Source organism: Coregonus clupeaformis, unplaced genomic scaffold (genome assembly GCF_020615455.1).
Source record: "Coregonus clupeaformis isolate EN_2021a unplaced genomic scaffold, ASM2061545v1 scaf0461, whole genome shotgun sequence".
Taxonomy (NCBI): Eukaryota; Metazoa; Chordata; class Actinopteri; order Salmoniformes; family Salmonidae; genus Coregonus; species Coregonus clupeaformis.
Genome location: NW_025533916.1, coordinates 96,969 through 120,175, shown reverse-complemented (window position 1 = coordinate 120,175; position 23,207 = coordinate 96,969). Strand labels below are relative to the sequence as shown.

Genomic DNA, 23,207 nt, shown 5'->3' with positions numbered 1-23,207 from the left:
AGGGAGGCATGGTGATGGGATGTGTAAATAAATCCCCCCCCTCTCCTTCAGTCTTCCATCGCTCAACTGAATTCAAAGGGGCTTTATTGGCATGGGAAACATATGTTTACATTGCTAAAGCACTCTCTCTCTCTCTCTCTCTCTCTCTCTCTCTCTCTCTCTCTCTCTCTCTCTCGCTCTCGCTCTCTCTCTCTCTCTCTCTCTTCTGCTTGCTCCATCCACGTGTTGTCTCAGTGGTTTTCAGTATGGACAGTAGGGAGACACAAGGCTCCTGGCTGCATCCTTCTCCCCCGGCCGTCAACCTCCAGACTCGGGTGACAGCAGCTTAACCGGAGGCTAGCTTCGTCACGCTCCTAGGACCGTGACCAACCGCCTCCACCCCCTCCCCTCCACCCTCCCCCTCCCATCTCCCCAGCCCCCTACTAACCCCCCGTGACGCGTCTCCACTCAACTCACCACATCAGGCAGGCAGCAGGCAGGCAGTGAGAGGCAGCCTCAGTTGCAGGAGCAGGGAGAGGAGCAGGAGGAGAAGAGGTGTTGTGTGATGATGGAGGCGGCCAGCTTTGACAACGAGGAGAGCTTTGACGTTGACGATGCCTCCTGTCTCTCCCAACAGAACCCGGGGAACAACTCCCCAGCCAAGAGGCAGAACAAGGTGATCAAGGAGACCAAGATAACAGTGAGTACCCTGGAGCTCCAAACCCAGAACCTCTCCATCTCACTACCTTTTTCTCTCTGTGTCTCCCTCACTCTCTCTTTCTCTCTCTGTTGTTCTCACTCTCTATCTCTCTCTGTTTCTCTCTCGATCTCCCTCCATCTCTCCTTTTCTCTCTATCTCTGTCTTCCTTACACTCTCTCTCTCTCTCTCTCTCTCTCTCTCTCTCTCTCTCTCTCTCTCTCTCTCTCTCTCTCTCTCTCTCTCTCTGTCTATCTCTGTTGTTTATTTTCTCTCTCAGAGCAGCAGCAGCCTCAGACTGTGTTTAAGATACAGATCCTGAGCACAAGTCAGTCATTACACCAGGTAGAAACAGCAGATGTGACAGAATGTTTATTTTTAGCTAGGATGATTCCCTTTTGAGATAATTGAACAGAAGGAAGAAGATAACAGTGTTTTTACCTGACAATAGGCTAGATGTGTGTGTATTTCATTCGACCATCTGTCAACGTTAAAATGTTTTGCATCTACCCAGTATGCTACAGTGTGTCCGTGTAGCAGTGTAGTCTCTGTGTTTGGCTGCAGATCTCTGTGGAGTAATGGGGGAAGCCACAGTGCAGGAACACTGCCACCAAACAGCCTATTGGATAGAACATTAGTCTTAATCAGTGGGGTTTCCACAGGTCAACAGCTAATCTGTTTCTCATGGACGGTACTGTGTCTACTCCATTCTATTGATTTAGATCAGTCTTGTGGGTTTGGGACTGAGGCTTGCATAAGCAATGAAGAGTTTCAGATTTTTCTCAGTTCACAGAAGCTGGCGCAGACTTTGAGTAACAATAGGTCTCCCATGCAGCAAAGTTATTTTGTATGATGTATGATGTATGGGTTTTGATTTTCTTGAAAAGCCGACGACCTTTGTAGCTGACAGTTGACATCTCTGGGTATATTTAGAGTATATTTATCTCTGACAGACCCAGAATCTGACTAGTCCTCTGAGTCTTCTTCTCTAGAAGCCGTAGAAATGTATTATATGTGTGTAACGCTGTATCCCTCCCAACCCCCAATGGTCCACACATCTAGCTGCAGGCCAATGCAGTTCACCCAGGACTGCATTCACCAAACCACAACGTTTATATGGAAGCCAACACTTCCACATTGCAGCCATGATTCTAATTCCGTTCTCCTCTCCATCAACAACAGCTAATGCAAACATTTACATCACACAAGCAGCTTGAATTCCTAATTATAACTCACTACTCCCACGTATCCATAACAAGCATTTATTAAACTCATTATACTCAGAAATGTATCAAACTAATTTCTAGCAAATGAGGGTTTTGAGTGGACCACATGTAACCAGATCTATGTAAAATATCCCTCAGAGAGTCTAAGTTGTTCTGACACTGGACCTGGTGGTTATGTAACCTATGGGTCTATAATGATGAATGTGTGGAGGAGATGGTGAGTGCTGGGCTGAGGGCTAACAGACAGAGGCAGTTCTGTGTGTTCCCAGCGTTGGTTCTGCTCGGTGGGCTCACTGACCTGCTCCAGCCACGGGAGCTGTCAGTCTGCCTATTGTGAAGCCCCACAGACCTGCACCGAGAGATGCAGCAAGGCCAGTTTCCATGGTTACAAAAGCAATAGCACAATGATTAATGGTGCTGAAATGGAAAACGCTGCCATAGGAAACACTGGAGCCATTCAGAAAAAGAACTGAATTGATATTGTGGAAAAATAGTTTTTTGTTTGTTTTGTTCTTATATATATATATTTTTTTTTACAGGTGAGCTTTGTTTTGATAGGGCTTGATTGATGGCATTGTTGACAAAGGATTGGGGTGCTCTTGTGCACAAAGGAGTCAGTGTACTATCCAATCCTACATAAGCCATGATGGTTACTGTGCTTTACTAGTCTGTACACATCCCCAACATTTAACCATGATGTCATATCTCCATGCTGCTTTCTGTAGAAATAGGAATGGATCAAGCACTGAAGATCTCAGAAAAGGAGACCACTAGATTAGGCTGCATTCATTCCATTATTTTTGCAGTTTTGTACTTTGCGGTGTAAAGAGAAATCGTATGAATGGGTAATTGGTCTGTGATAAGTGATATTCATGGCTTTGTTCATTGACTCATTCATTGCGTAGAAGAAGTGGTGTCGTGTAATGATGGAATAATGGGAGGTTGTAGTCGTTGATGCTGTGTATGGTGCTCATCATGATGTCAGTCCAGGAGGGTGTTTTTCTGTTGTGCCATGATGCATGTTGCATCACGTGACCTGTCTTTCAGTTGTCATGGACAGATGAACGACTTTAACGTCCACCACTGGAGCATATCTCAAATCCCATTTGGGATGGATCATGGCTCCTCCATCAGAAACAGTGGAGGCTGCTGAAGGGAGGATGGCTCATAGTAATGGCTGGAATGGAGTGAATGGAATGGTGTGTTTAATGTGTTTCAATCCATTTTAATGAGACTATCCTCCTATTTAAAGTACCACCAGCCTCCACTGATTTGAGACCAGCAGAGCTGTAACCTTGTTGTTACCTTGTCTCCTCCATATTATGAGGCTGGACCTGAGTGTGATGGAATGAACATGCACAGGGCTGAAAGCATCTGAATAGCCGTCCATGTTTTCCACCTCATTAAACATACTCACTCAAGTGCTGTGTGACTTGTTGTTATGCTCTGTGCTGAGAAGAAAGAATAACAGCTGGTTAGAGTGTCACCTGCTGTCGTTTGGAAGATTCAGATGGGTTATTTTGATTATTATTATTTAAAAAATATTTTAGGAAATCGGTCACACAATATTCACTCATTAAATGAATGAGTGAACACAGAGTTGGAGGAAGCCACAGCATACTGAGAATAGTGGAGGATGTCTTGGAGTCTTTTGTTATGGGGGATTGCGCCTTTACAGCAAAAGTAATTTGTCGCTTAGCAACAGTGGCTGAGCACCCTACAGTCTCAGTAATGGTTGAGACAGTCAATACTCTGCCTATAATGAAGTGTTTTTAGGTTTGTAGCATGCTTGCTGGTGTGTGTGTGTGTGTGTGTGTGTGTGTGTGTGTGTGTGTGTGTGTGTGTGTGTGTGTGTGTGTGTGTGTGTGTGTGTGTGTGTGTGTGTGTGTGTGTGTGTGGTGTGTGTGTGGTGTGTGTGCGTACGTGCTGGGGGAAGGGTTATTTTCTGATAGTGTTACCTAAGGTGGATAGAGATTTATGTGTTGACTTGACAGTGTCTTATGTCTTTAAGCATGGGTTATTTTCCATGCTGTCAGTGATATTTGTGTCTATTCAGCAGAGATAAACCATTCCAATGTGTGAGGTCTAGCTCACAATTGTTAAATGTCCAGGCAATAAATTAACCTTTCTAAATTTGCCTCAGCATTTAGGGTAGACATGACTGTATAATGAATGCAGGTAGAGGACAGACTGTCCCTCTGTTTTTTATTTTTGTTTTTTATTTTACCTTTATTTAACTAGGCAAGTCAGTTAAGAACAAATTCGTATTTACAATGACGGCCTACACCGGCCAAACCCGGACGATGCTGTGCCAATTGTGCGCCGCCCTATGTTTGGTTGATTAGGCAAACTGGCACTTGTCAACACTGTCTGCTGCTAGGATACAGTGTAATTAGTCTGTTCTAAACTACAGGAAGGTCCATACACCATGTGAGTCATTCATAAGCAAGGACCCTGCCTGGCTCCCTTAGAATCTCCATAACCCTGTCAGGCTGAACCATAACACCTTCAATTTGCTGACCAACTAAAAATCTGTCCAAAAACATAAACTACTATAAACCACATAGAGTGCTAACAGTGCATAAAAATTCTCCCTGGTTTTCATAGAGGAAATGAATATTAATCTCTGAGTCCTAACAGCGTAGCAACTCACTAAGAGCCCATAAAAGAGTAGTGAGCTATTGAGACAGCCATGCTGCAGATAAATGGTCTCATTTTCTGGAGGATGTGAGCAGGAGATAAACAACAGCAGTGATAGATAGTCAGTGTTATGGAAAATCTGGTGCCCATAACAATCAGTATGATCTCTCAGGCAGAAAATGAACAAAGTGACTGGGCTCCACCAAGTATGTACAGTGGGGGAAAAAAGTATTTAGTCAGCCACCAATTGTGCAAGTTCTCCCACTTAAAAAGATGAGAGAGGCCTGTAATTTTCATCATAGGTACACGTCAACTATGACAGACAAAATGAGAAAAAAAAATCCAGAAAACCACATTGTAGGATTTTTAATGAATTTATTAGCAAATTTTGGTGGAAAATAAGTATTTGGTCAATAACAAAAGTCCCTCAATACTTTGTTATATACCCTTTGTTGGCAATGACACAGGTCAAACGTTTTCTGTAAGTCTTCACAAGGTTTTCACATACTGTTGCTGGTATTTTGGCCCATTCCTCCATGCAGATCTCCTCTAGAGCAGTGATGTTTTGGGGCTGTCGCTGGGCAACACGGACTTTCAACTCCCTCCAAAGATTTTCTATGGGGTTGAGATCTGGAGACTGGCTAGGCCACTCCAGGACCTTGAAATGCTTCTAACGAAGCCACTCCTTCGTTGCCCGGGCGGTGTGTTTGGGATCATTGTCATGCTGAAAGACCCAGCCACATTTCATATTCAATGCCCTTGCTGATGGAAGGAGGTTTTCACTCAAAATCTCACGATACATGGCCCCATTCATTCTTTCCTTTACATGGATCAGTCGTCCTGGTCCCTTTGCAGAAAAACAGCCCCAAAGCATGATGTTTCCACCCCCATGCTTCACAGTAGGTATGGTGTTCTTTGGATGCAACTCAGCATTCTTTGTCCGCCAAACACGACGAGTTGAGTTTTTACCAAAAGTTATATTTTGGTTTCATCTGACCATATGACATTCTCCCAATCCTCTTCTGGATCATCCAAATGCACTCTAGCAAACTTCAGACGGGCCTGGACATGTACTGGCTTAAGCAGGGGGACACGTCTGGCACTGAAGGATTTGAGTCCATGGCGGCGTAGTGTGTTACTGATGGTAGGCTTTGTTACTTTGGTCCCAGCTCTCTGCAGGTCATTCACTAGGTCCCCCCGTGTGGTTCTGGGATTTTTGCTCACCGTTCTTGTGATCATTTTGACCCCACGGGGTGAGGTCTTGCGTGGAGCCCCAGATCGAGGGAGATTATCAGTGGTCTTGTATGTCTTCCATTTCCTAATAATTGCTCCCACAGTTGATTTCTTCAAACCAAGCTGCTTACCTATTGCAGATTCAGTCTTCCCAGCCTGGTGCAGGTCTACAATTTTGTTTCTGGTGTCCTTTGACAGCTCTTTGGTCTTGGCCATAGTGGAGTTTGGAGTGTGACTGTTTGAGGTTGTGGACAGGTGTCTTTTATACTGATAACAAGTTCAAACAGGTGCCATTAATTCAGGTAACGAGTGGAGGACAGAGGAGCCTCTTAAAGAAGAAGTTACAGGTCTGTGAGAGCCAGAAATCTTGCTTGTTTGTAGGTGACCAAATACTTATTTTCCACCATAATTTGCAAATAAATTCATAAAAAATCCTACAATGTGATTTTCTGGAAAAAAAAATCTTAATTTGTCTGTCATAGTTGACGTGTACCTATGATGAAAATTACAGGCCTCTCTCATCTTTTTAAGTGGGAGAACTTGCACAATTGGTGGCTGACTAAATAATTTTTTCCCCACTGTATATCACGTTGCGTAGCGTTGTGTAGCGTAGCATTGCGTGCCATGCGTTACATTAGAAGGAGTCTACGACACTTCTATGTGTGTGTTTCTACTACTGTATCTTATGTGGTGTGTGGAAGCATACATATATGCAGACTTTTAGGTGTGTGTGTGTGTGTGTGTGTGTTTGTGTGTGTGTGTGTTCGTGTGTGTGCCTGTACAGTATGTGATGTGTGTGTTCGTGTACAGTATGTGATGTGTGTGTTCGTGTACAGTATGTGATGTGTGTGTTTGTGTACAGTATGTGATGTGTGTGTTCGTGTACAGTATGGGATGTGTGTGTTCGTGTACAGTATGTGATGTGTGTGTTCGTGTACAGTATGTGATGTGTGTGTTCGTGTACAGTATGGGATGTGTGTGTTCGTGTACAGTATGGGATGTGTGTGTTCGTGTACAGTATGTGATGTGTGTGTTCGTGTACAGTATGTGATGTGTGTGTTCGTGTACAGTATGTGATGTGTGTGTTCGTGTACAGTATGTGATGTGTGTGTTCGTGTACAGTATGTGATGTATGTGTTCGTGTGTGTGTGTCTTTGAATGATGCATCTCCTTTCTCTTGCCTGTCCGTACGTGGGTGTTTGTGCATACATAATAGTTGTGCATACATAATAGATGTCCAAGGGGAGAAGATCATGTATCTCAAGTCATTGATAGAACTGCTTTCAAGAAGGAGCTGTAAATGTCTTACACTGCAGACGGCTGGTTGCCTTCAGGAAAGAATGGAGCTCATGTTTGTATTTATTACAGATTAAGAATAGGTTTTATGGCTTGCTTCCTTCAGTTTGACAATTTCTTCTCAGCCAGTTCTCCAAATCTCTCCCTAATTCTAAATCGTTTGAACTCCCAATAGGCTCAATGATTTGCAACACAATGCTTCAAACAATGTCATATTTAATTAAGCAAATATGGTAATCAGCGAGTAGAAGTCTTAGTATCTTTTGAAACTATTGCACAGTGTATTTTTTCCTTGTCATGCTGTGGTTTAGCCAAGCAGTGAACATGTAATACATATTTGTGCATCTGAGATTCAGCATGTCTGGATGTCCATGTCGTCTGCTGGCATTGGCAGTATGGCATAGATAGAGGGCATGTTGTTGTGCCAGCAGGGAGAGGTTACAGATGGTGAACATTACATAATTGCTGTCCTCTAAGGGTAATTGAAGACGCTGTGTGTATTCAGTCTGAGTGCTGGGTGTGTTTAGTTGTGACTCTGCTCTACACTGGTTTGGGTTGTTGTTGGTTGTATCACTGATTGTAGGTCTTTTTCTTTCTTTCTTTTTTTAACTTCAGTTTATTTAGTCAATATTTTCGTAACTATTTTTCTTAAAACTGCATTGTTGGTTAAGGGCTTGTAAGTAAGCATTTCACGGTAAGGTCTACACCTGTTGTATTCGGCGCATGTGACAAATATAATGTGATTTGATTTCTCTCTGTTATGGTGTTGTTTTAGTTTATCACAAATAAGTGAAAGGATCGTAAGGACCCCCTCTCTTTTCTCTCCCTCCTTCTCTGTCCCTCTCCCCTCCATCTCTCCCTCCTTCTCTGTCCCTCTCCCCTCCATCTGTCCCCCTCCATTTCTCCCCTCCCTCCCTCTCTCCCACTCCACCTCCGAGGGTTCTCTGTCTCACCATCTTGATGACCAACACCCCCTGAGAGTATTTACTAATTCCTGACCTTTACTCCCGTCCTCATGACACAGACACAAACCGAGCCTCCATGTCCTGTTTCCAAATGAGAAGCTTCTATACACAACTCCCATAAATTCCACCTTTGATGTCTGTTCTAACCATCGCGTTTCCAACACATTAATTCCTGAGAGTTGAAGCTAATTAATCTCTTACCCTCCTCCTCCTCCTTTCTTTCTTCCTCTCCCTCTGATGTCTCAAAGAAACCTCTCTCACTTGTCTCTCACTCTCTTGAATTCGTCTCACTATTTTTTGCATTCAGATCAACTGCGTCACCTTTCCGCTGCTCAGTGTGACACCAGATCAGCCAGAGCAGCAGCTTCTGAAGCCCAATGAGTGGAGCTACTGTGACTACTTCTGGGTAAGATAGAGCCTGACATCTCTAAACCACTATTCAGCTCATAGAGGAAGATCCCTACTGCCTATGTTTATAGGAATCTCAACGCTGTTACATATGACTTTGAATCCAATAGGGTAGATTTTGTCTGTCATATTAACGCCGATTCATGTGTCTACAAACATGATTGTAACAGAAGCCTCTTTTCACTAAACTGTGATTTGGATGGTTGTTCTTGCTCCACTGAGTCATGTTCTCTGTGTCTGTCTGTATTTCCTGTGGCATAATGTGCTCCACTCAGCCACAGCTCAAGCTCATTGTGTGAAATCAATATGTCACCTCTGGTTCACGTGGTACCAGCACATCACTCCCTGTCGCATCCACATCCTGTTACACATAGTGGGATGTGCTGCTCCTTGTTCAAGCCTTAGACACACACACCCAAATGACGCTCACACCCACTCCTTGGCACATATGTGTAGTTCTCTGACTCATACACACACATTTTACATTTTTAGTCATTTAGCAGAAGCTCTTATCCAGAGTGACTTACATTAGTGAGTGCATACATTTTCCGGTGCTGATCCCCCGTAGGAATCGAACCCACAACCTTAGCGTTGCAAGCGCCATACTCTACCAACTGCATCATGCTCTACCAACTGAGCTACACAGGACCTCTGCACGGGACACTCTGACTCCCCACCACCCCTCACCACTCACATACACTCAATGTAAACAATGTCATTTTCTCCATGAAATGAAGTCTGTGGCTGTATTGGTCTGTGTGTGTGAGTGATGCTCCATCCTCTCCCTCAGACTGACAAGAAGGACCCCCAGGGGACCCCCTCTGTGGGCGGCTTTGAGGTGCTGCTGCAGAAACAGCTGAAGGGCAAACAGATGCAGAAAGAGATGGCTGAGTTCGTCCGGGAGAGGTAACACAACATAGATTTGATTTTGTATCTATGTATTTTGTGGGTTGGGAAATGTTATTGATTCTCATTGTCTTATCTTTTTTGATGGTAATCTTATTTGGACTGTTGTTCATGTCTTATCAGGGTATTATCATGTCATTATCATGTTGTTATTGTAGTGCATGTGTTATTTTGTCCTTTACAACCTGGCTCCACTATATAGTATCTATTCATATATTTACATTGTATTCATTTAGCAGATGCTCTTATCCAGAGCGACTTACAGGAGCAATTAGGGTTAAGTGCCTTGCTCAAGGTCACATCGACCGACTTTTCACCTAGTCGGCTCGGCGACTGGCCCAACGCTCTTAACCGCCAGGCTATCTGCCGCCCAGGTATATCATCCCTATGAACATTTGAATTCAGATAAATGTGTTGTACCGTACTAGGTTTATAACGTTAAGTTGTAGATGTACATACAGTTGACATCCTAAACATACGCTTTCAATAGGCTTCAGCATAGCAAGAGGCCCCACTTTGCGCCCACAACAAAAGTCTCCATTGACTCAATAGACTTGAGAATTAAGTGAACTTCCACTTTATCCCCTGACCGCAGTCACACAATTCATTTAAAGGCCCCTTTCCCCCAAATCCTAATTCAGGGCTGACCTTTCTTCATTGGTTCAGTGTGCCAGCTGACCTTCAGCTGACCGTAAATTGTGATGTCAGATTCTGGCCATATCCATGTCTTTGGAATGGCCTTCGTGACCTTCCGTAGAGGACAGGTTTACTCAGATGTGTATGGTTAATGGTTATTCGTGGGATATTTGAATGTCACAGAAATATGGCTGGCCTTTCTGAGTCGCCCTCAGGGTGGTCATGAGTAAATGGCCTCACCTCATTCCAATCTCTGGCCTTTCCACAGGAAAGTGCATTAACTCACATCCAGGCTGTTGTTACAGGATATTGTTTGATATTTTCTCTCAGCATAGAATAATAGGCTTCTGCCTTTGAATATCACAGAGGCCACAGTGCTGTATGTCTTTGGGTGTCAGTGATGTAATGGAGGACAGTGTCTCCATGCCCCAATGCTCCTTTGAAACTCTGTTAGCTTTAAAAAAAAAAATCTCCTCTATTCAAAAACTTTTGGTCTTCCCTCGAGTCCCAAACACATGGCTGTGTTTGTCTGTTGCAGGATAAAGATTGAAGAGGAATACTCTAAGAACCTCTCCAAGCTCTCCCAGAGCCCCTTGGCTGCTCAGGAGGAGGGGTGAGTGAGTCAATAGAATAGCTTTCGATTCTTTCTATATTCTTCACCATGAACCTGGTTGCTGCTTGGGTGTTTTCCCATCCATTCTGTCCAGTTTGGTTGATGTCTCTTGTTTGATCCCATTCCAGAACCCTTGGGGAGGCTTGGGCCCAGCTGAAGAGGAGTTGTCATGATGAGGCTGAAGTCCACCTCAAGTTCTCCAACAAGGTAGCCTGCTGTCTCGCTAAAAGATACTGTGGATCGCATGTTATAGATTGCATGTACTGTAACAGACAGAGAAAATTCAAAAATCTCCATGTGAACTCATGGAAGTGGACAACATCCATGCTTCACTCATACCTTCAATCAACATTATAAGATGTATTTTCTATGAGCTATGGAGCCCTTAGAGAAAGCTTAGTTGGCAGTCAGTTTATTTATGTGTTCCTTTGGTCAATCCAAGGTCTCTCTGACCACGTCCTGGGGTGTTTGTTTACCTCACTCTGGTCTGACATGGGCAAAAAATATAAAAAAGTGTGGGGCTTACAGCAGCAATTACCAGTGAAGCAAAAACTCTACTGGGTCTGAAGAAAGCTTAAAATAAAGCAGAGGTAGCCTTGAAGCTTTACATAGCCTCCATTGTCTGACTAATTAGTGGTGTCTTCTGATGAGCCCCATTCCGTGGAAATGCAGCATGCCATGATCCCCTCTCCTCTGAGCTCGGAGACACCACAGCTGATGGGATGAGGTTAAGTAACGTGTGGTCAAGGGGAAAAGTGAGAAATCCTCTTGAACGTATAGTGGCCTAAGTGCACTTTTCATGACTATGTTTATCCATGCTTTATGCAGCTAGGTCACATATATCCTGTATAGGCCTACCAGGACTCTAAATCGGTGTATTTATATAGTAGTTACATAGGCAGGTACAATGTAGTTACATTGTAGTTACACATGATTACATATCAATTACAACTGTAATAACTGTACCTCTTCAGCTCCAGTGTGAGGTGGAGAAGCCCCTGCTGACGTTCAGAGACAACTTCAAGAAGGAGTTGAAGAAGTACGATCACCACATCATAGACCTCAGGAAGCAGCTGGCCAGCCGCTATGCAGGCGTGGAGAAGGTATTGACCACTCTAAACCATAGCATCCTATAACCCTTGTCCTACAATTCAGGTTTTCCCAGATAAGTTTTAAATGATCCAAAAATAAATGTCAGAAGAAGTGGTTTAGGGATGATCTGACTACACCACAGCATTATTCTGTTGGACTATTGAAACCATTCAACGTATTATAAGGTTAACCATTTTTGCTCTGAAAAAACCTGTTGCTTTTTGTTGCCTATCTTTCTCCCCATGGTAATCATATAGATTAGACAAATCAATCGATTGGCTTCATATAATCATAATGTCCCCTTCGTTTTATTTTTGTTGGCATCCATTTAACACAGGAGATTTTGTGGGTTTACGGTTCGTGCCTGCCAAGTGCTATGTTTACATTTCCAATACTGTTACATAATATAATAATATAATATGCCATTTAGCAGACGCTTTTATCCAAAGCGACTTACAGTCATGTGTGCATACGTTACAAGCGCCATGCTCTACCAATTGAGCTACAGAGGACCATGGAGAGTAGCCTCAACAGACGAGATGAAGAAAGATCCTGTGACGTGGAATAAGAATAGATTAAGGGATGAGGCCGGGATTTGAGTGGGGAAATAGGTAGCCAACATGAAAGGGCTGTAATGACTGTGGTAATAGCTGTAGGTTCAGTAGATCTGAGGATGAAATGATTCATATTGTTTCTGTATTCACACTGCTGCTTGTGTTGCTGTAGGCCCGTAGAGCCCTGGCAGACCGGCAGAAAGATCTGGAGGTGAAGACCCAGCAGCTGGACATCAAGCACATGAACAAACACGAGGAGGACATCAAGAAGGCCCGGCGGAAATCCACACAAGCAGGTCAGAGAAACCCGGGTCAGGGGTTAAACACACAACACATCATATGTAGAGCAGCCACATTTCACAGTTCCATGAAACACCAACATAGTTGTGCAGATTGTGCCCCCAGAGAGGAGAGAACATGCACCCTAAGCATGCTGCATTCTCAGGTGTGCTTTTTATTAACTTACCACAGTGTACTTTTAAAGGCAACAAATCGCCTCTCTCCTTTCAAATCTGAGCCGTTCAATTCACCCACAGCTGTGTTTCTTGATAAATCAGCCCTGTATTGCTGAGCAGCCGCTTTTATGTTGCGTAAGCCGCTTTTGAGGCCACTCTTGCGTTACACGCAAATTGCCTACCCTTGTGATGTTGTGCTGCCATTGTGTAAAGTTGTGGTGGTGTTTTCATCAGCAGCAAGAGGCGTAGCCGACAGGGTGAGAACTCTGTTAAGGGAAGCACCCACCGGCACAACACCAGAAACCATTGCAAAAGAGAGCCAGTAGTATTTCAACATGGAAACAAGTTTAATGATCTATTTTTGCGGTGGGATAATAAGCCCGCTGGGAGAGGACCATTACCCACAATCCCCAGGGCTAATCTTTTGGTCGCAGTGAACAAGGGTATCAATAGAGGACTTGTCCCGTCCGGACCAGCCAGGCATCCCAAACAGTCAGATCTGGCAACATGGACCACATGGCCGGGCCTGTAGTGTAAATGGAACAGAGACAGGGGTGCGACCAGTGCAGATATGTTTCACACGCTCAGGGTTCAGACTTGGGGGGAGATTCCCAGACTGTGTTGCCTAAGAAGACAGTGTTTTCCCAAGCAGGAGGCAAAAGGGTTGAGGTGGGGCTGTGCTTCAGTCAGATAGGGAATGTGGGGGCGTTCAGTCAGACATGGATGGGGTTTGAGAGCTCAGACAGGAGGCTGACAAAAAAAACCATTGCATTATCATGTGCTTAGGAGACAAACACATCTTGCTTTGAATTTATAGTTGAATGTGGAATCATAGTTGGCATGTTCATAGTGAATATGCTTAATTCATGAGGTTATGATCAGCCATGCAGTACAACGCCTGGGGCTCCCATTTCTTTGTATTCTAGATAGTATGATGGTACAAATAGTTCTGGTGCCAAGGTAGTAATTGCTTTTTCATACATATCTATGCACACACTTTAGAGGAAAAAGACAACATGAAAAAGTAAATTAATAAAAGCCAGCATCTTGTTCATTCTCTCTCCCACTCAGAGAATTAGTCTCAGTTCACAGCTCTAATCAATAGCTCACGTCAGGCACACTTTAGATGACGTCTGCCTTGTGTCTATCACTTTTTCCAGAGGCAAATGTCATTAAAATCCCTGACCTCATTTCCATATAGATTGAGATGTGCAATTATTGGAGAGGCTGGATTGTAAAATAACTTCCTCCGTAGTTTTGTTTTAGGTTGTTTCTTACACCATTTCTACAGTAGGCCTTTGTAATGCATGTCTAATAGATTGATCTGAAATGTAGAAGAACGTTTCCATACTAGGTCACATTTGCTTTGCGCTTTTCTTCAACCCTATTGAACCAAGCTTTTATAGAATTAGCATCGGAGGTTAGCCTCTGTATTATGTTGCATCAATAGTCTCACACCGCAACAGGCATGGTTACTGAGTGCCCTCTGCTGGAGACATAGGGACTGAGTACATGCACGCCTTTCCTCATACATACGTTAATTTAGGGCATACATTTAATGTAGTAAATACTTTAAGGCCGTAGTACTTCATCTTTAACTACATCAGTTTAACTGCAAATGTCTACCAGCAACTTAATGTTGAGTTGAGGTCTAGTATTACCTCCTTGTCAAACACACTGTGTTGAATGACCACTCTGTATCTGTTCTCTACAGGCGATGACCTCATGCACAATGTGGACCTGTACAACCGGGCCCAGTCCAAGTGGTTTGAGGAGATGGTCACCACAAGCCTGGTAATACAATTGAACTAACTCTTCATAGTGTCATTGTTGACAACAAACAATAAAAGCTGATCATGTTCATTGTTATCTTTGTTTTGACAGTGAGGTTGATTCCTTGTCTATTTATTTTTCCTCTGTTCTTCAGGAGCTGGAGAGACTTGAGGTTGAGAGGGTGGAGATGATACGACAGAATTTATGCCAGTACACAACGCTGCGACATGAAACTGACATGTTCAACCAAAGTGTGAGTCATGTGTCCATTTCACTTCCAGTACAAGTGGCTGTTCCCTGGAGTCAGTTTACAGTACAAGTGGCTGTTCCCTGGAGTCAGTTTACAGTACAAGTGGCTGTTCACTTGAGTTAGTTTACAGTACAAGTAGCTGTTCACTTGAGTCAGCCTTACAGTACAAGTGGCTGTTCGCTGGAGTCAGACAACCAATCTGTCAGTATGACAACCTGGACTCAAGGGTAGAATACAGTAACCGTAACAGCCCTAGACGTAACATAGTAAAAGTAAATCTGGGACATCCCAATTAGTATGATATGTTACATTTCGTATGGTATGTGTTAATTTGTAGCTGTCCATCATCTATTTCGTATGATATGTTACGAATTACAATTTGTATAATATTTGATGAATTGCAATTCGTACAATATGTTACGAATTTGCCAAACATATGATATGTTACGAATTATGAATGATAATGTTAGCTAGGTGGCTAAGGCTAGGGGTTAGGGTTAGGGGTTAAGGTTGGGGTTAAGGTTAGGGTTAAGGTTAGGGTTAGGAGTTAGGTTAGAGGTTAGGGGAAGGTTTAGCTAACATGCTAAGTCAGGGGATTCCAACCTTTTCTGACATAAGAGCTACTTTAAAAAATGAAACAATGTCGTGAGCTACTAATTTTTTTCTATCTTTGAAAATAGGCACATTCTTCTCTTCTCCTCTCCCCTGCAACTCTTCCCCAGGTCCTTAGTGTACAAGAGAAAGTAGTGCAGTATGTTTTCTGTCAATATACAGTGAGGGAAAAAAGTATTTGATCCCCTGCTGATTTTGTACGTTTGCCCACTGACAAAGACATGATCAGTCTATAATTTTAATGGTAGGTTTATTTGAACAATGAGAGACAGAATAACAACAAAAAAATCCAGAAAAACGCATGTCAAAAATGTTATAAATGTATTTGCATTTTAATGAGGGAAATAAGTATTTGACCCCCTCTCAATCAGAAAGATTTCTGGCTCCCAGGTGTCTTTTATACAGGTAACGAGCTGAGATTAGGAGCACACTGTTAAATGGAGTGCTCCTAATCTCAGCTTGTTACCTGTATAAAAGACACCTGTCCACAGAAGCAATCAATCAATCAGATTCCAAACTCTCCACCATGGCCAAGACCAAAGAGCTCTCCAAGGATGTCAGGGACAGGATTGTAGACCTACACAAGTCTGGAATGGGCTACAAGACCATCGCCAAGCAGCTTGGTGAGAAGGTGACAACCGTTGATGCGATTATTCGCAAATGGAAGAAACACAAAATAACTGTCAATCTCCCTCGGCCTGGGGCTCCATGCAAGATCTCACCTCGTGGAGTTGCAATGATAATGAGAACAGTTAGGAATCAGCCCAGAACTAAACGGGAGGATCTTGTCAATGATCTCAAGGCAGCTGGGACCATAGTCACCAAGAAAACAATTGGTAACACACTATGCCGTGAAGGACTGAAATCCTGCAGCGCCCGCAAGGTCCCCCTGCTCAAGAAAGCACATATACAGGACCGTCTGAAGTTTGCCAATGAACATCTGAATGATTCAGAGGAGAACTGGGTGAAAGTGTTGTGGTCAGATGAGACCAAAATCGAGCTCTTTGGCATCAACTCAACTCGCCGTGTTTGGAGGAGGAGGAATGCTGCCTATGACCTCAAGAACACCATCCCCACCGTCAAACATGGAGGTGGAAACATTATGCTTTGGGGGTGTTTTTTCTACTAAGGGGACAGGACAACTTCACCGCATCAAAGGGACGATGGACGGGGCCATGTACCGTCAAATCTTGGGTGAGAACCTCCTTCCCTCAGCCAGGGCATTGAAAATGGGTCGTGGATGGGTATTCCAGCATGACAATGACCCAAAACACACGGCCAAGGCAACAAAGGAGTGGCTCAAGAAGAAGCACATTAAGGTCCTGGAGTGGCCTAGCCAGTCTCCAGACCTTAATCCCATAGAAAATCTGTGGAGGGAGCTGAAGGTTCGAGTTGCCAAACGTCAGCCTCGAAACCTTAATGACTTGGAGAAGATCTGCAAAGAGGAGTAGGACAAAATCCCTCCTGAGATGTGTGCAAACCTGGTGACCAACTACAATAAACATCTGACCTCTGTGATTGCCAACAAGGGTTTTGCCACCAAGTACTAAGTCATGTTTTGCAGAGGGGTCAAATACTTATTTCCCTCATTAAAATGCAAATCAATTTATAACATTTTTGACATGCGTTTTTCTGGATTTTTTTGTTGTTATTCTGTCTCGCACTGTTCAAATAAACCTACCATTAAAATTATAGACTGATCATGTCTTTGTCAGTGGGCAAACGTACAAAATCAGCAGGGGATCAAATACTTTTTTCCCTCACTGTACCTGGTAAAATAATGGTTAATAAACAAATCTAAGGGGGGCTCTATAAAATGTGTGATTTATTTCCCAAATTATGTTTTATATTTTCCCAAATTATGTTTTCTCAGTTTTCTTTTTCCTGGATTAAGATTATTTTTGTTTTTCACTTTCAAAATTACAACGAAATTGGATGTTCTGAGTCCATGTCAATGCTAAAATCACATCAGAATACCCTTTTTTCTAGGTCTGGAAGAAAATGAACACATTTAGATTTTTGATTTTTGAGTGTAATTCCCCTTTAATTGTGCATCTGGCCCTTTACTTGTGCATCTAGAGAGTGAGCAATGTGCCATCTAATGAGCCCATCTAGCAATGGTTCTGTACTGCTGATGCTCATTTCATGGCAAAGTTAGCAAATGTGACCGACTGCTTCGATTCGGTCTTATGTAGCAAAATGTGAAATGGTGTTTTTTACATTGGGTAAAAGTAGAGATGGTATATCAAACACTGCAGTTGAGGAACAATGGGAAAGTTATTCTGCTTTGAAAGTTGATAAACTTGTAACCCCACTTTTGAGAAAATGTCCCTTGAATGTTTTGGTAAACCTACTGGAGAGCTCTTCTTCTACACCCATTCAGCATCGTTCACACCCTCTTAAGCCTTAGCCCCAACCATCTCTTTAAGGATTCACATGTGAGGCCATATGGTAAACACATGCTATATCAAATAAAATCTAAGTTTATTTGTCACATGCACAGGATACAGAAGGTGGAAACGGTACACTGAAATGGTTACTTGCATAGTAGCAATATCAAAAACAGAAAGTATCCAGATTAAAATATTTTATAAATATTTTATAATTATTAGATGACGCTTGCCCGACACACTTGTCTAAATTGATGGGTCATGTGAAGGAAATGCTATAACCACCCCCCAGCCACATCTAGCTAAGTGAATGGGTCACTATTGTCTAGACATGTACACATGTTCATGAAATACAGTAGATGGCCATAATCAACCCCAGACACACCTGGCTAATTTGATGGGACTCATGACATGACTCATGTAATAATCCGGCGAAGTGGAGTCTTTTGTTTAGACATGTAGCTAGCTAGGTAGCTAGCTAGCTAGAAAACAATGAACCGGCATAATCCCAACTCATAGCTAGCTAACATTAGGCTATAACTAGCAATGCAAATGGAGTTCTGATTCGAATAATATTACTACACAGATCATACACGTAACGTTCGCTAGCTTTAACTTGCACATTTTTTCTCATGTAGCTAAACTCTTACCCGTATACATAGATGAATGCTTCACGGCAGACTGGAACCATTTAACTCCATTTTGTTTGTACCTACATCTTGTTTGGCCAGTGTCGTGTCAAGTCACTCTGGTTCACAATGACGGTGGAGTGTGCAGAAAGTAACACATCATTTTTTCTGTCGATAGTGCCTGCTAAATTCAAGGCATCAATGTTGTTGAGAAAAGTAGCAAAACGTATGTAGTTCTCGATGGCTAACGTTATATCTTTCAAAAATGGCATGGTAGAAAGGACTATCAACACATACTGAACAGCTCACGTTACAGACAGATGCATGCTACATGGCAGACCATTCCAAACTCATCTCCTGGCATGTCCAGCCCATCCATTATCTCAGCCAATTATGGCTAGTGGGAAGGTTCCTGTCTTTTTTCATGGCTAAACCAACTAGGCTCGTAATTTAACAATTTTATTCGTATTTATGGATGGAATACAAGTTTGTTATTAAGGCACATGAAAGTTCACATGTTCCAGAAGGCATTTCCGCCAAAAAACGAATTTTGATTGAAAAAAAAATGTTTCCATTGAAATGCCTCTCCTGTGAAGCAGTGACTTCCGCCATACACCTAGTTTCCTGAAACGAGTCACAAATAGCAAATAATAGACACAAATGAAATATTTACTCACGATATACAGTCCTTCTGCCAGGTAAGAAATTATTTGGCAGATATTGTGTTAGGTTTGGCTTTTTAAGCCAATAGTGGCTAACCAGGGGTGGGATAATGTCAATGTTGATTAGATTGTAGCTGGGAGCTTGCAGTGTCTGATACTTGTGAGATTTGTTTATGACAGTTTGCAGTGGAATGTGAAAAATGCATGTATTTTCAGAATTGTTGCGAGCTACTCATAGGTGGGCTGCGAGATCGATCTGTTGGAGACCCCTGTGCTAAGTAGTTGCAAAGTAGCTAAAAAGTCATAAGTAGTTGCAAAGTTGCTAATAAGCTAAAATGCTGAAGTTGTCCGTGATGAGATTCGTGCACGCAAACTTTGGGTTGCTAGACGTTCACGTTATACCCGTAACCTTCTGTCTTATGTAACCATACCAAACATATCATACTAATTTGAGTGTCCCGTGTTTAAATTGACTATGTTACGTCTAGTCTATGAGACAAGGCTGGTCATGATCAGCCTAGTTAGTTGATGAGCAATTTCGAACTGTTTTGTTAAAGAATGAAATATACAACATAGGTTGAAGAGGGCCATAACTTTGTGTGATGATTACCTTCTTTTGGAGAGCATAGTGCTACAGTAAAACAAAATGGTTATCAGTGAAATATGTCATTTGGATTGTGTGGTGTATGTTGATTTTTTAAAGCAGATCCTTTTAGTAAACAATTCTAGATCAAGTATCCCAATACAAAGGATTTGTGCGATGGACTCAGATCAACGTTTTGGCAAGCACGTTTGTTGTGAAAATGCTGGCCAAACAGTTAAAAGGATTTCACCGCCTCCAAACTCGATCACTGTACCCCTTCACCAGCTGTTATCACCCCCTGCTGGCTGCTTCACAGGGCCATACTTGAACAGGGAGATTGAACCCAGATGCTCTCCTCATTTAGGAGGTGCAAACACCTGCAGATTTAACGAGACGCTGAATGTCAGCGTCTAGGGTCATGTGCCGTAACAAGGGTAGTGCCACTTTGGGTGATGGTAAAGGCCAATTACAGGTGGCACACACTACGGATCAGCCTAATAAGGAGGGTGTCCTTTAGAGGGCAACTATAACAAGCTCAGCTGATACCCGCTGGCACACTTCTTTGCCTCCAGTTGTATTTGCCAAAGGCAGCGTGATGTGTCTCCAGATACAGTAAGCTTACCCATGTTCACTATGGATAGCAGTGTCTGGCTCTCCCCTCATTGTACTGTGTTCTGTATGAGTTATCTAAGCATATACATTGTCTATGAGATGTGTCAGTGTTGGCTTCATGTGTGATGAAGGTCCATATGAGCCTGTGTGTGTGTTGGTTGGCAGACGGTGGAGCCAGTGGATCAGCTGCTTCAGAGTGTGGACCCAGCCAAAGACCGAGAGCTGTGGGTGCAGGAGCACAAGACTGGGGAGCTCCGCCCTGTGGACATGGACATATAGACAACTACACTGACATACCTCAAGCAACCAGAGGGTAACACCTCCACCAATCCCAGGCCTCTCACAGAACATACCAACTACAGCTACAGGTGCAGGTGCATGTATGTTCAGGATAGGGTGAGGCCTGCACATTCTGTCTATGATGATATCAGAATAGCACAATGTTATCACGGTGATAACTGAAGAAAAGTTAGCATTCCCAATGCAGTGCTTTTGAACATACAATGGAAAAACAAGAGATAGATCAATAGTCCAAATACCAGCATGTTACAGTAACACGATGTTTGATAGTTTTACTCTGTATAATGAATGCCACTAAACAAGCTTAAACAATTAATTTGTTGTTTATCTGTTGTAAAATTACAAGTTTACACTATTAAGAATGTTTCTGTATTTGAGGATTTGATTGGATGCATTGTAAAACCTCAGAATTTTGGCACATAAACTGAACAACTAATTATTAACATTTCACTTTTGGAATATGAAACATTATGTGATATCCTAGATTAAATATGATATATTTTCATATTTATGCCAATTCATTTTACCTGTCAAGATATGCATGTTTTGGGAAAATATCTTAAATTGACTGTATATGGTTAATTGCATATTTGTGAAATATGGTGGCTGTCTTGGCACTGTAGAACAATGTAAATGGGATGTGTTTACAGAAAGTATATACTCCAAGTTACTGCACTCAATGAACAAGAGTGAATCAACTCATTAAGGTTTGTCATGAACATGAATTGCACATGTCAACATTTATACACATGTCAACCTCTCTCAAAGTTGAACAGGGTAAGATGTTTAGGATTGTGAAACAGCATGTTTGTCACAAGTCACCTCATGTGGCAGATTGGAACATAGGCCTGAGTCTATTTTGGATCAGTGGTGAGACAATGATGACGACGATCCATGTTACAATTAACACCTTTTAGTGCCTAAAGGTTATAAACAGTACCTGGAATGTTCTTGATATATTCTATTCTGCATCAGTGTATATTTGTAGATACAAGCTAGATGTATTTTGCTGTTAACTGTTTAAGTGGCCTTGCACTTTCGGCCAGCTAAATGTTTACCTTGTTGTTTGTCAATGAATTATACAAGGTGTTTCACATAAGGATAATAGTCAACAGATTCTAAAATCATTCATTTATTTGCACGGGCACTTTGTGAGTCAACCATTGCTTAGAGTTGGGAATTGCTATTTGGCATTTATCCTAAATACAGTACACTTTGTATATCCAAGAGGAGTGCTAAGTTGGAAGCTCCAAGTCACATTTTAATGACTCGCAAAGCTCATCAGAAAAAGTAGTCAGTGTTACTTGCACTGGAACCTGTACTTGTCCATACATTTCATACAGTATGCTATTCACAGATAATAGCATAGCCCTTAGCCAACATATCCACCTAAACAAACGTACATAACATAATATAAAAGACTGCATGTTTGTGTGTCTGTCTGTTAGTCTGTCTGTCTGTCTGTCTGTATTTTGCTGTGGGTTAGTTATTCTGGAAGTATAACAGAGAAGGGATTTATTGTGTTATTGGACCATCTCCTCAAACTATCATTCCTTTCAAATTCAAATCTGGATAATACATTCACGATGACAAGACATGCATACAGAGAAAAGTTTACCGGTACAAAATCTATTCAGTATATACATGCCTTATCCGCATTATTTTTATATGAGAAAATATGAAAATACCATTCAAATGATTTTTTTAAATCAAATCAGATTCAGCATGATTTTGATTTGCATTATTCTATCCCAAACTACTACCGATTGAAATGTTGTACTTGTTGTATAACTTATCCTGCTACAGTATGTGTCAATGTTGTATATTATATGTTTTATGGTAAAGTTCTTACGTTAGAAGTTAATGTACTTAACTAAATCAGTGATTTTGTAGTAATGTTAATGTTGATTTAATTGCCTTTTGGTTACTGATTTCCATTTCTCATGTACATCAATTCAAATGTTTCCAATCTTTAAAGAAATGTCAAATCATTGGTGACCATTGTCCAGACAATATACTGTAGAATGCTGTGTCTACAATAAATAGTTTCCTTGGAAATACGATTTGACAAGACTTAAAAGGGTTTTGTTTCATTATCATATACTGGCTTACGTATGGCTTACTTCAAGTTCTGGGACATGTTTAAATGAATTGGATTCATCCCAATAAGCAGATGAAACTCAGCCTTTTGCCCCGGCTTTTAGAGTCAATCCCCTCCCCTCCGACCGTCTGTGGATTGGCCAGTGAGATACAGGGAGATAGGCCAGGTGGGGGAATACTGACATCAAACCAGGCCATGCATTACTGGGAGCCAAATCAGGCTTTAGAGAGATAATGAGGCAAGCCCTATGTTTCTGACCTTATAGCTTGGACAGGTTCAGTGCCAAGATGACAGATGTGATTGGAGTTAAAGCACATGTTCTGTAATTAATTATTTCACGTGTGTAATGTATGGAGCAGGCTGCTCCTCAATCCTTTTTTTTTAAAGGGGGTAGATCATCTTTAATATTGCAGATAGATTGTGGGTTCTATCAATGTATTTGTTTGCATCATTTCCAATATATATATTTTTTCTTCTTTATTATTTTCCCCTAACCATTCCACCCTCCCCTAATTGGAGTAAACTAATGGACAACAATACTTAGACTTCTACTTCCAGCTTATGCATATACATTTTACGGGCATGCTACATTGTA

The 23,207-nt window shown here is 42.1% G+C and overlaps 1 protein-coding gene across 1 annotated transcript; it reads left to right on the top strand.

Annotated features, from left to right (window-relative positions):
- Nucleotides 1-464: 464 nt before the first annotated feature.
- Nucleotides 465-22,584, top strand: LOC121560419 (growth arrest-specific protein 7-like). Its single transcript, XM_041873403.1, has 10 exons — nucleotides 465-679; nucleotides 8,344-8,442; nucleotides 9,235-9,350; nucleotides 10,525-10,599; nucleotides 10,728-10,806; nucleotides 11,574-11,702; nucleotides 12,418-12,541; nucleotides 14,415-14,494; nucleotides 14,628-14,726; nucleotides 20,377-22,584. Exons 1-10 carry the CDS (start codon nucleotides 545-547, stop codon nucleotides 20,488-20,490), a joined length of 1,050 nt encoding a protein of 349 aa, XP_041729337.1. The 5' UTR covers nucleotides 465-544; the 3' UTR covers nucleotides 20,491-22,584.
- The last annotated feature ends 623 nt before the right edge of the window (nucleotides 22,585-23,207 follow it).

Excerpts from the sequence above, each read along its gene's own strand:
- LOC121560419 (XM_041873403.1), top strand. The coding sequence starts at position 545 with ATGATGGAGGCGGCCAGCTTTGACAACGAGGAGAGCTTTGACGTTGAC. Across the intron at positions 680-8,343 it reads TCAAGGAGACCAAGATAACA|ATCAACTGCGTCACCTTTCC; the intron begins GTGAGTACCCTG and ends TTTTGCATTCAG. Across the intron at positions 9,351-10,524 it reads GCTGAGTTCGTCCGGGAGAG|GATAAAGATTGAAGAGGAAT; the intron begins GTAACACAACAT and ends TGTCTGTTGCAG.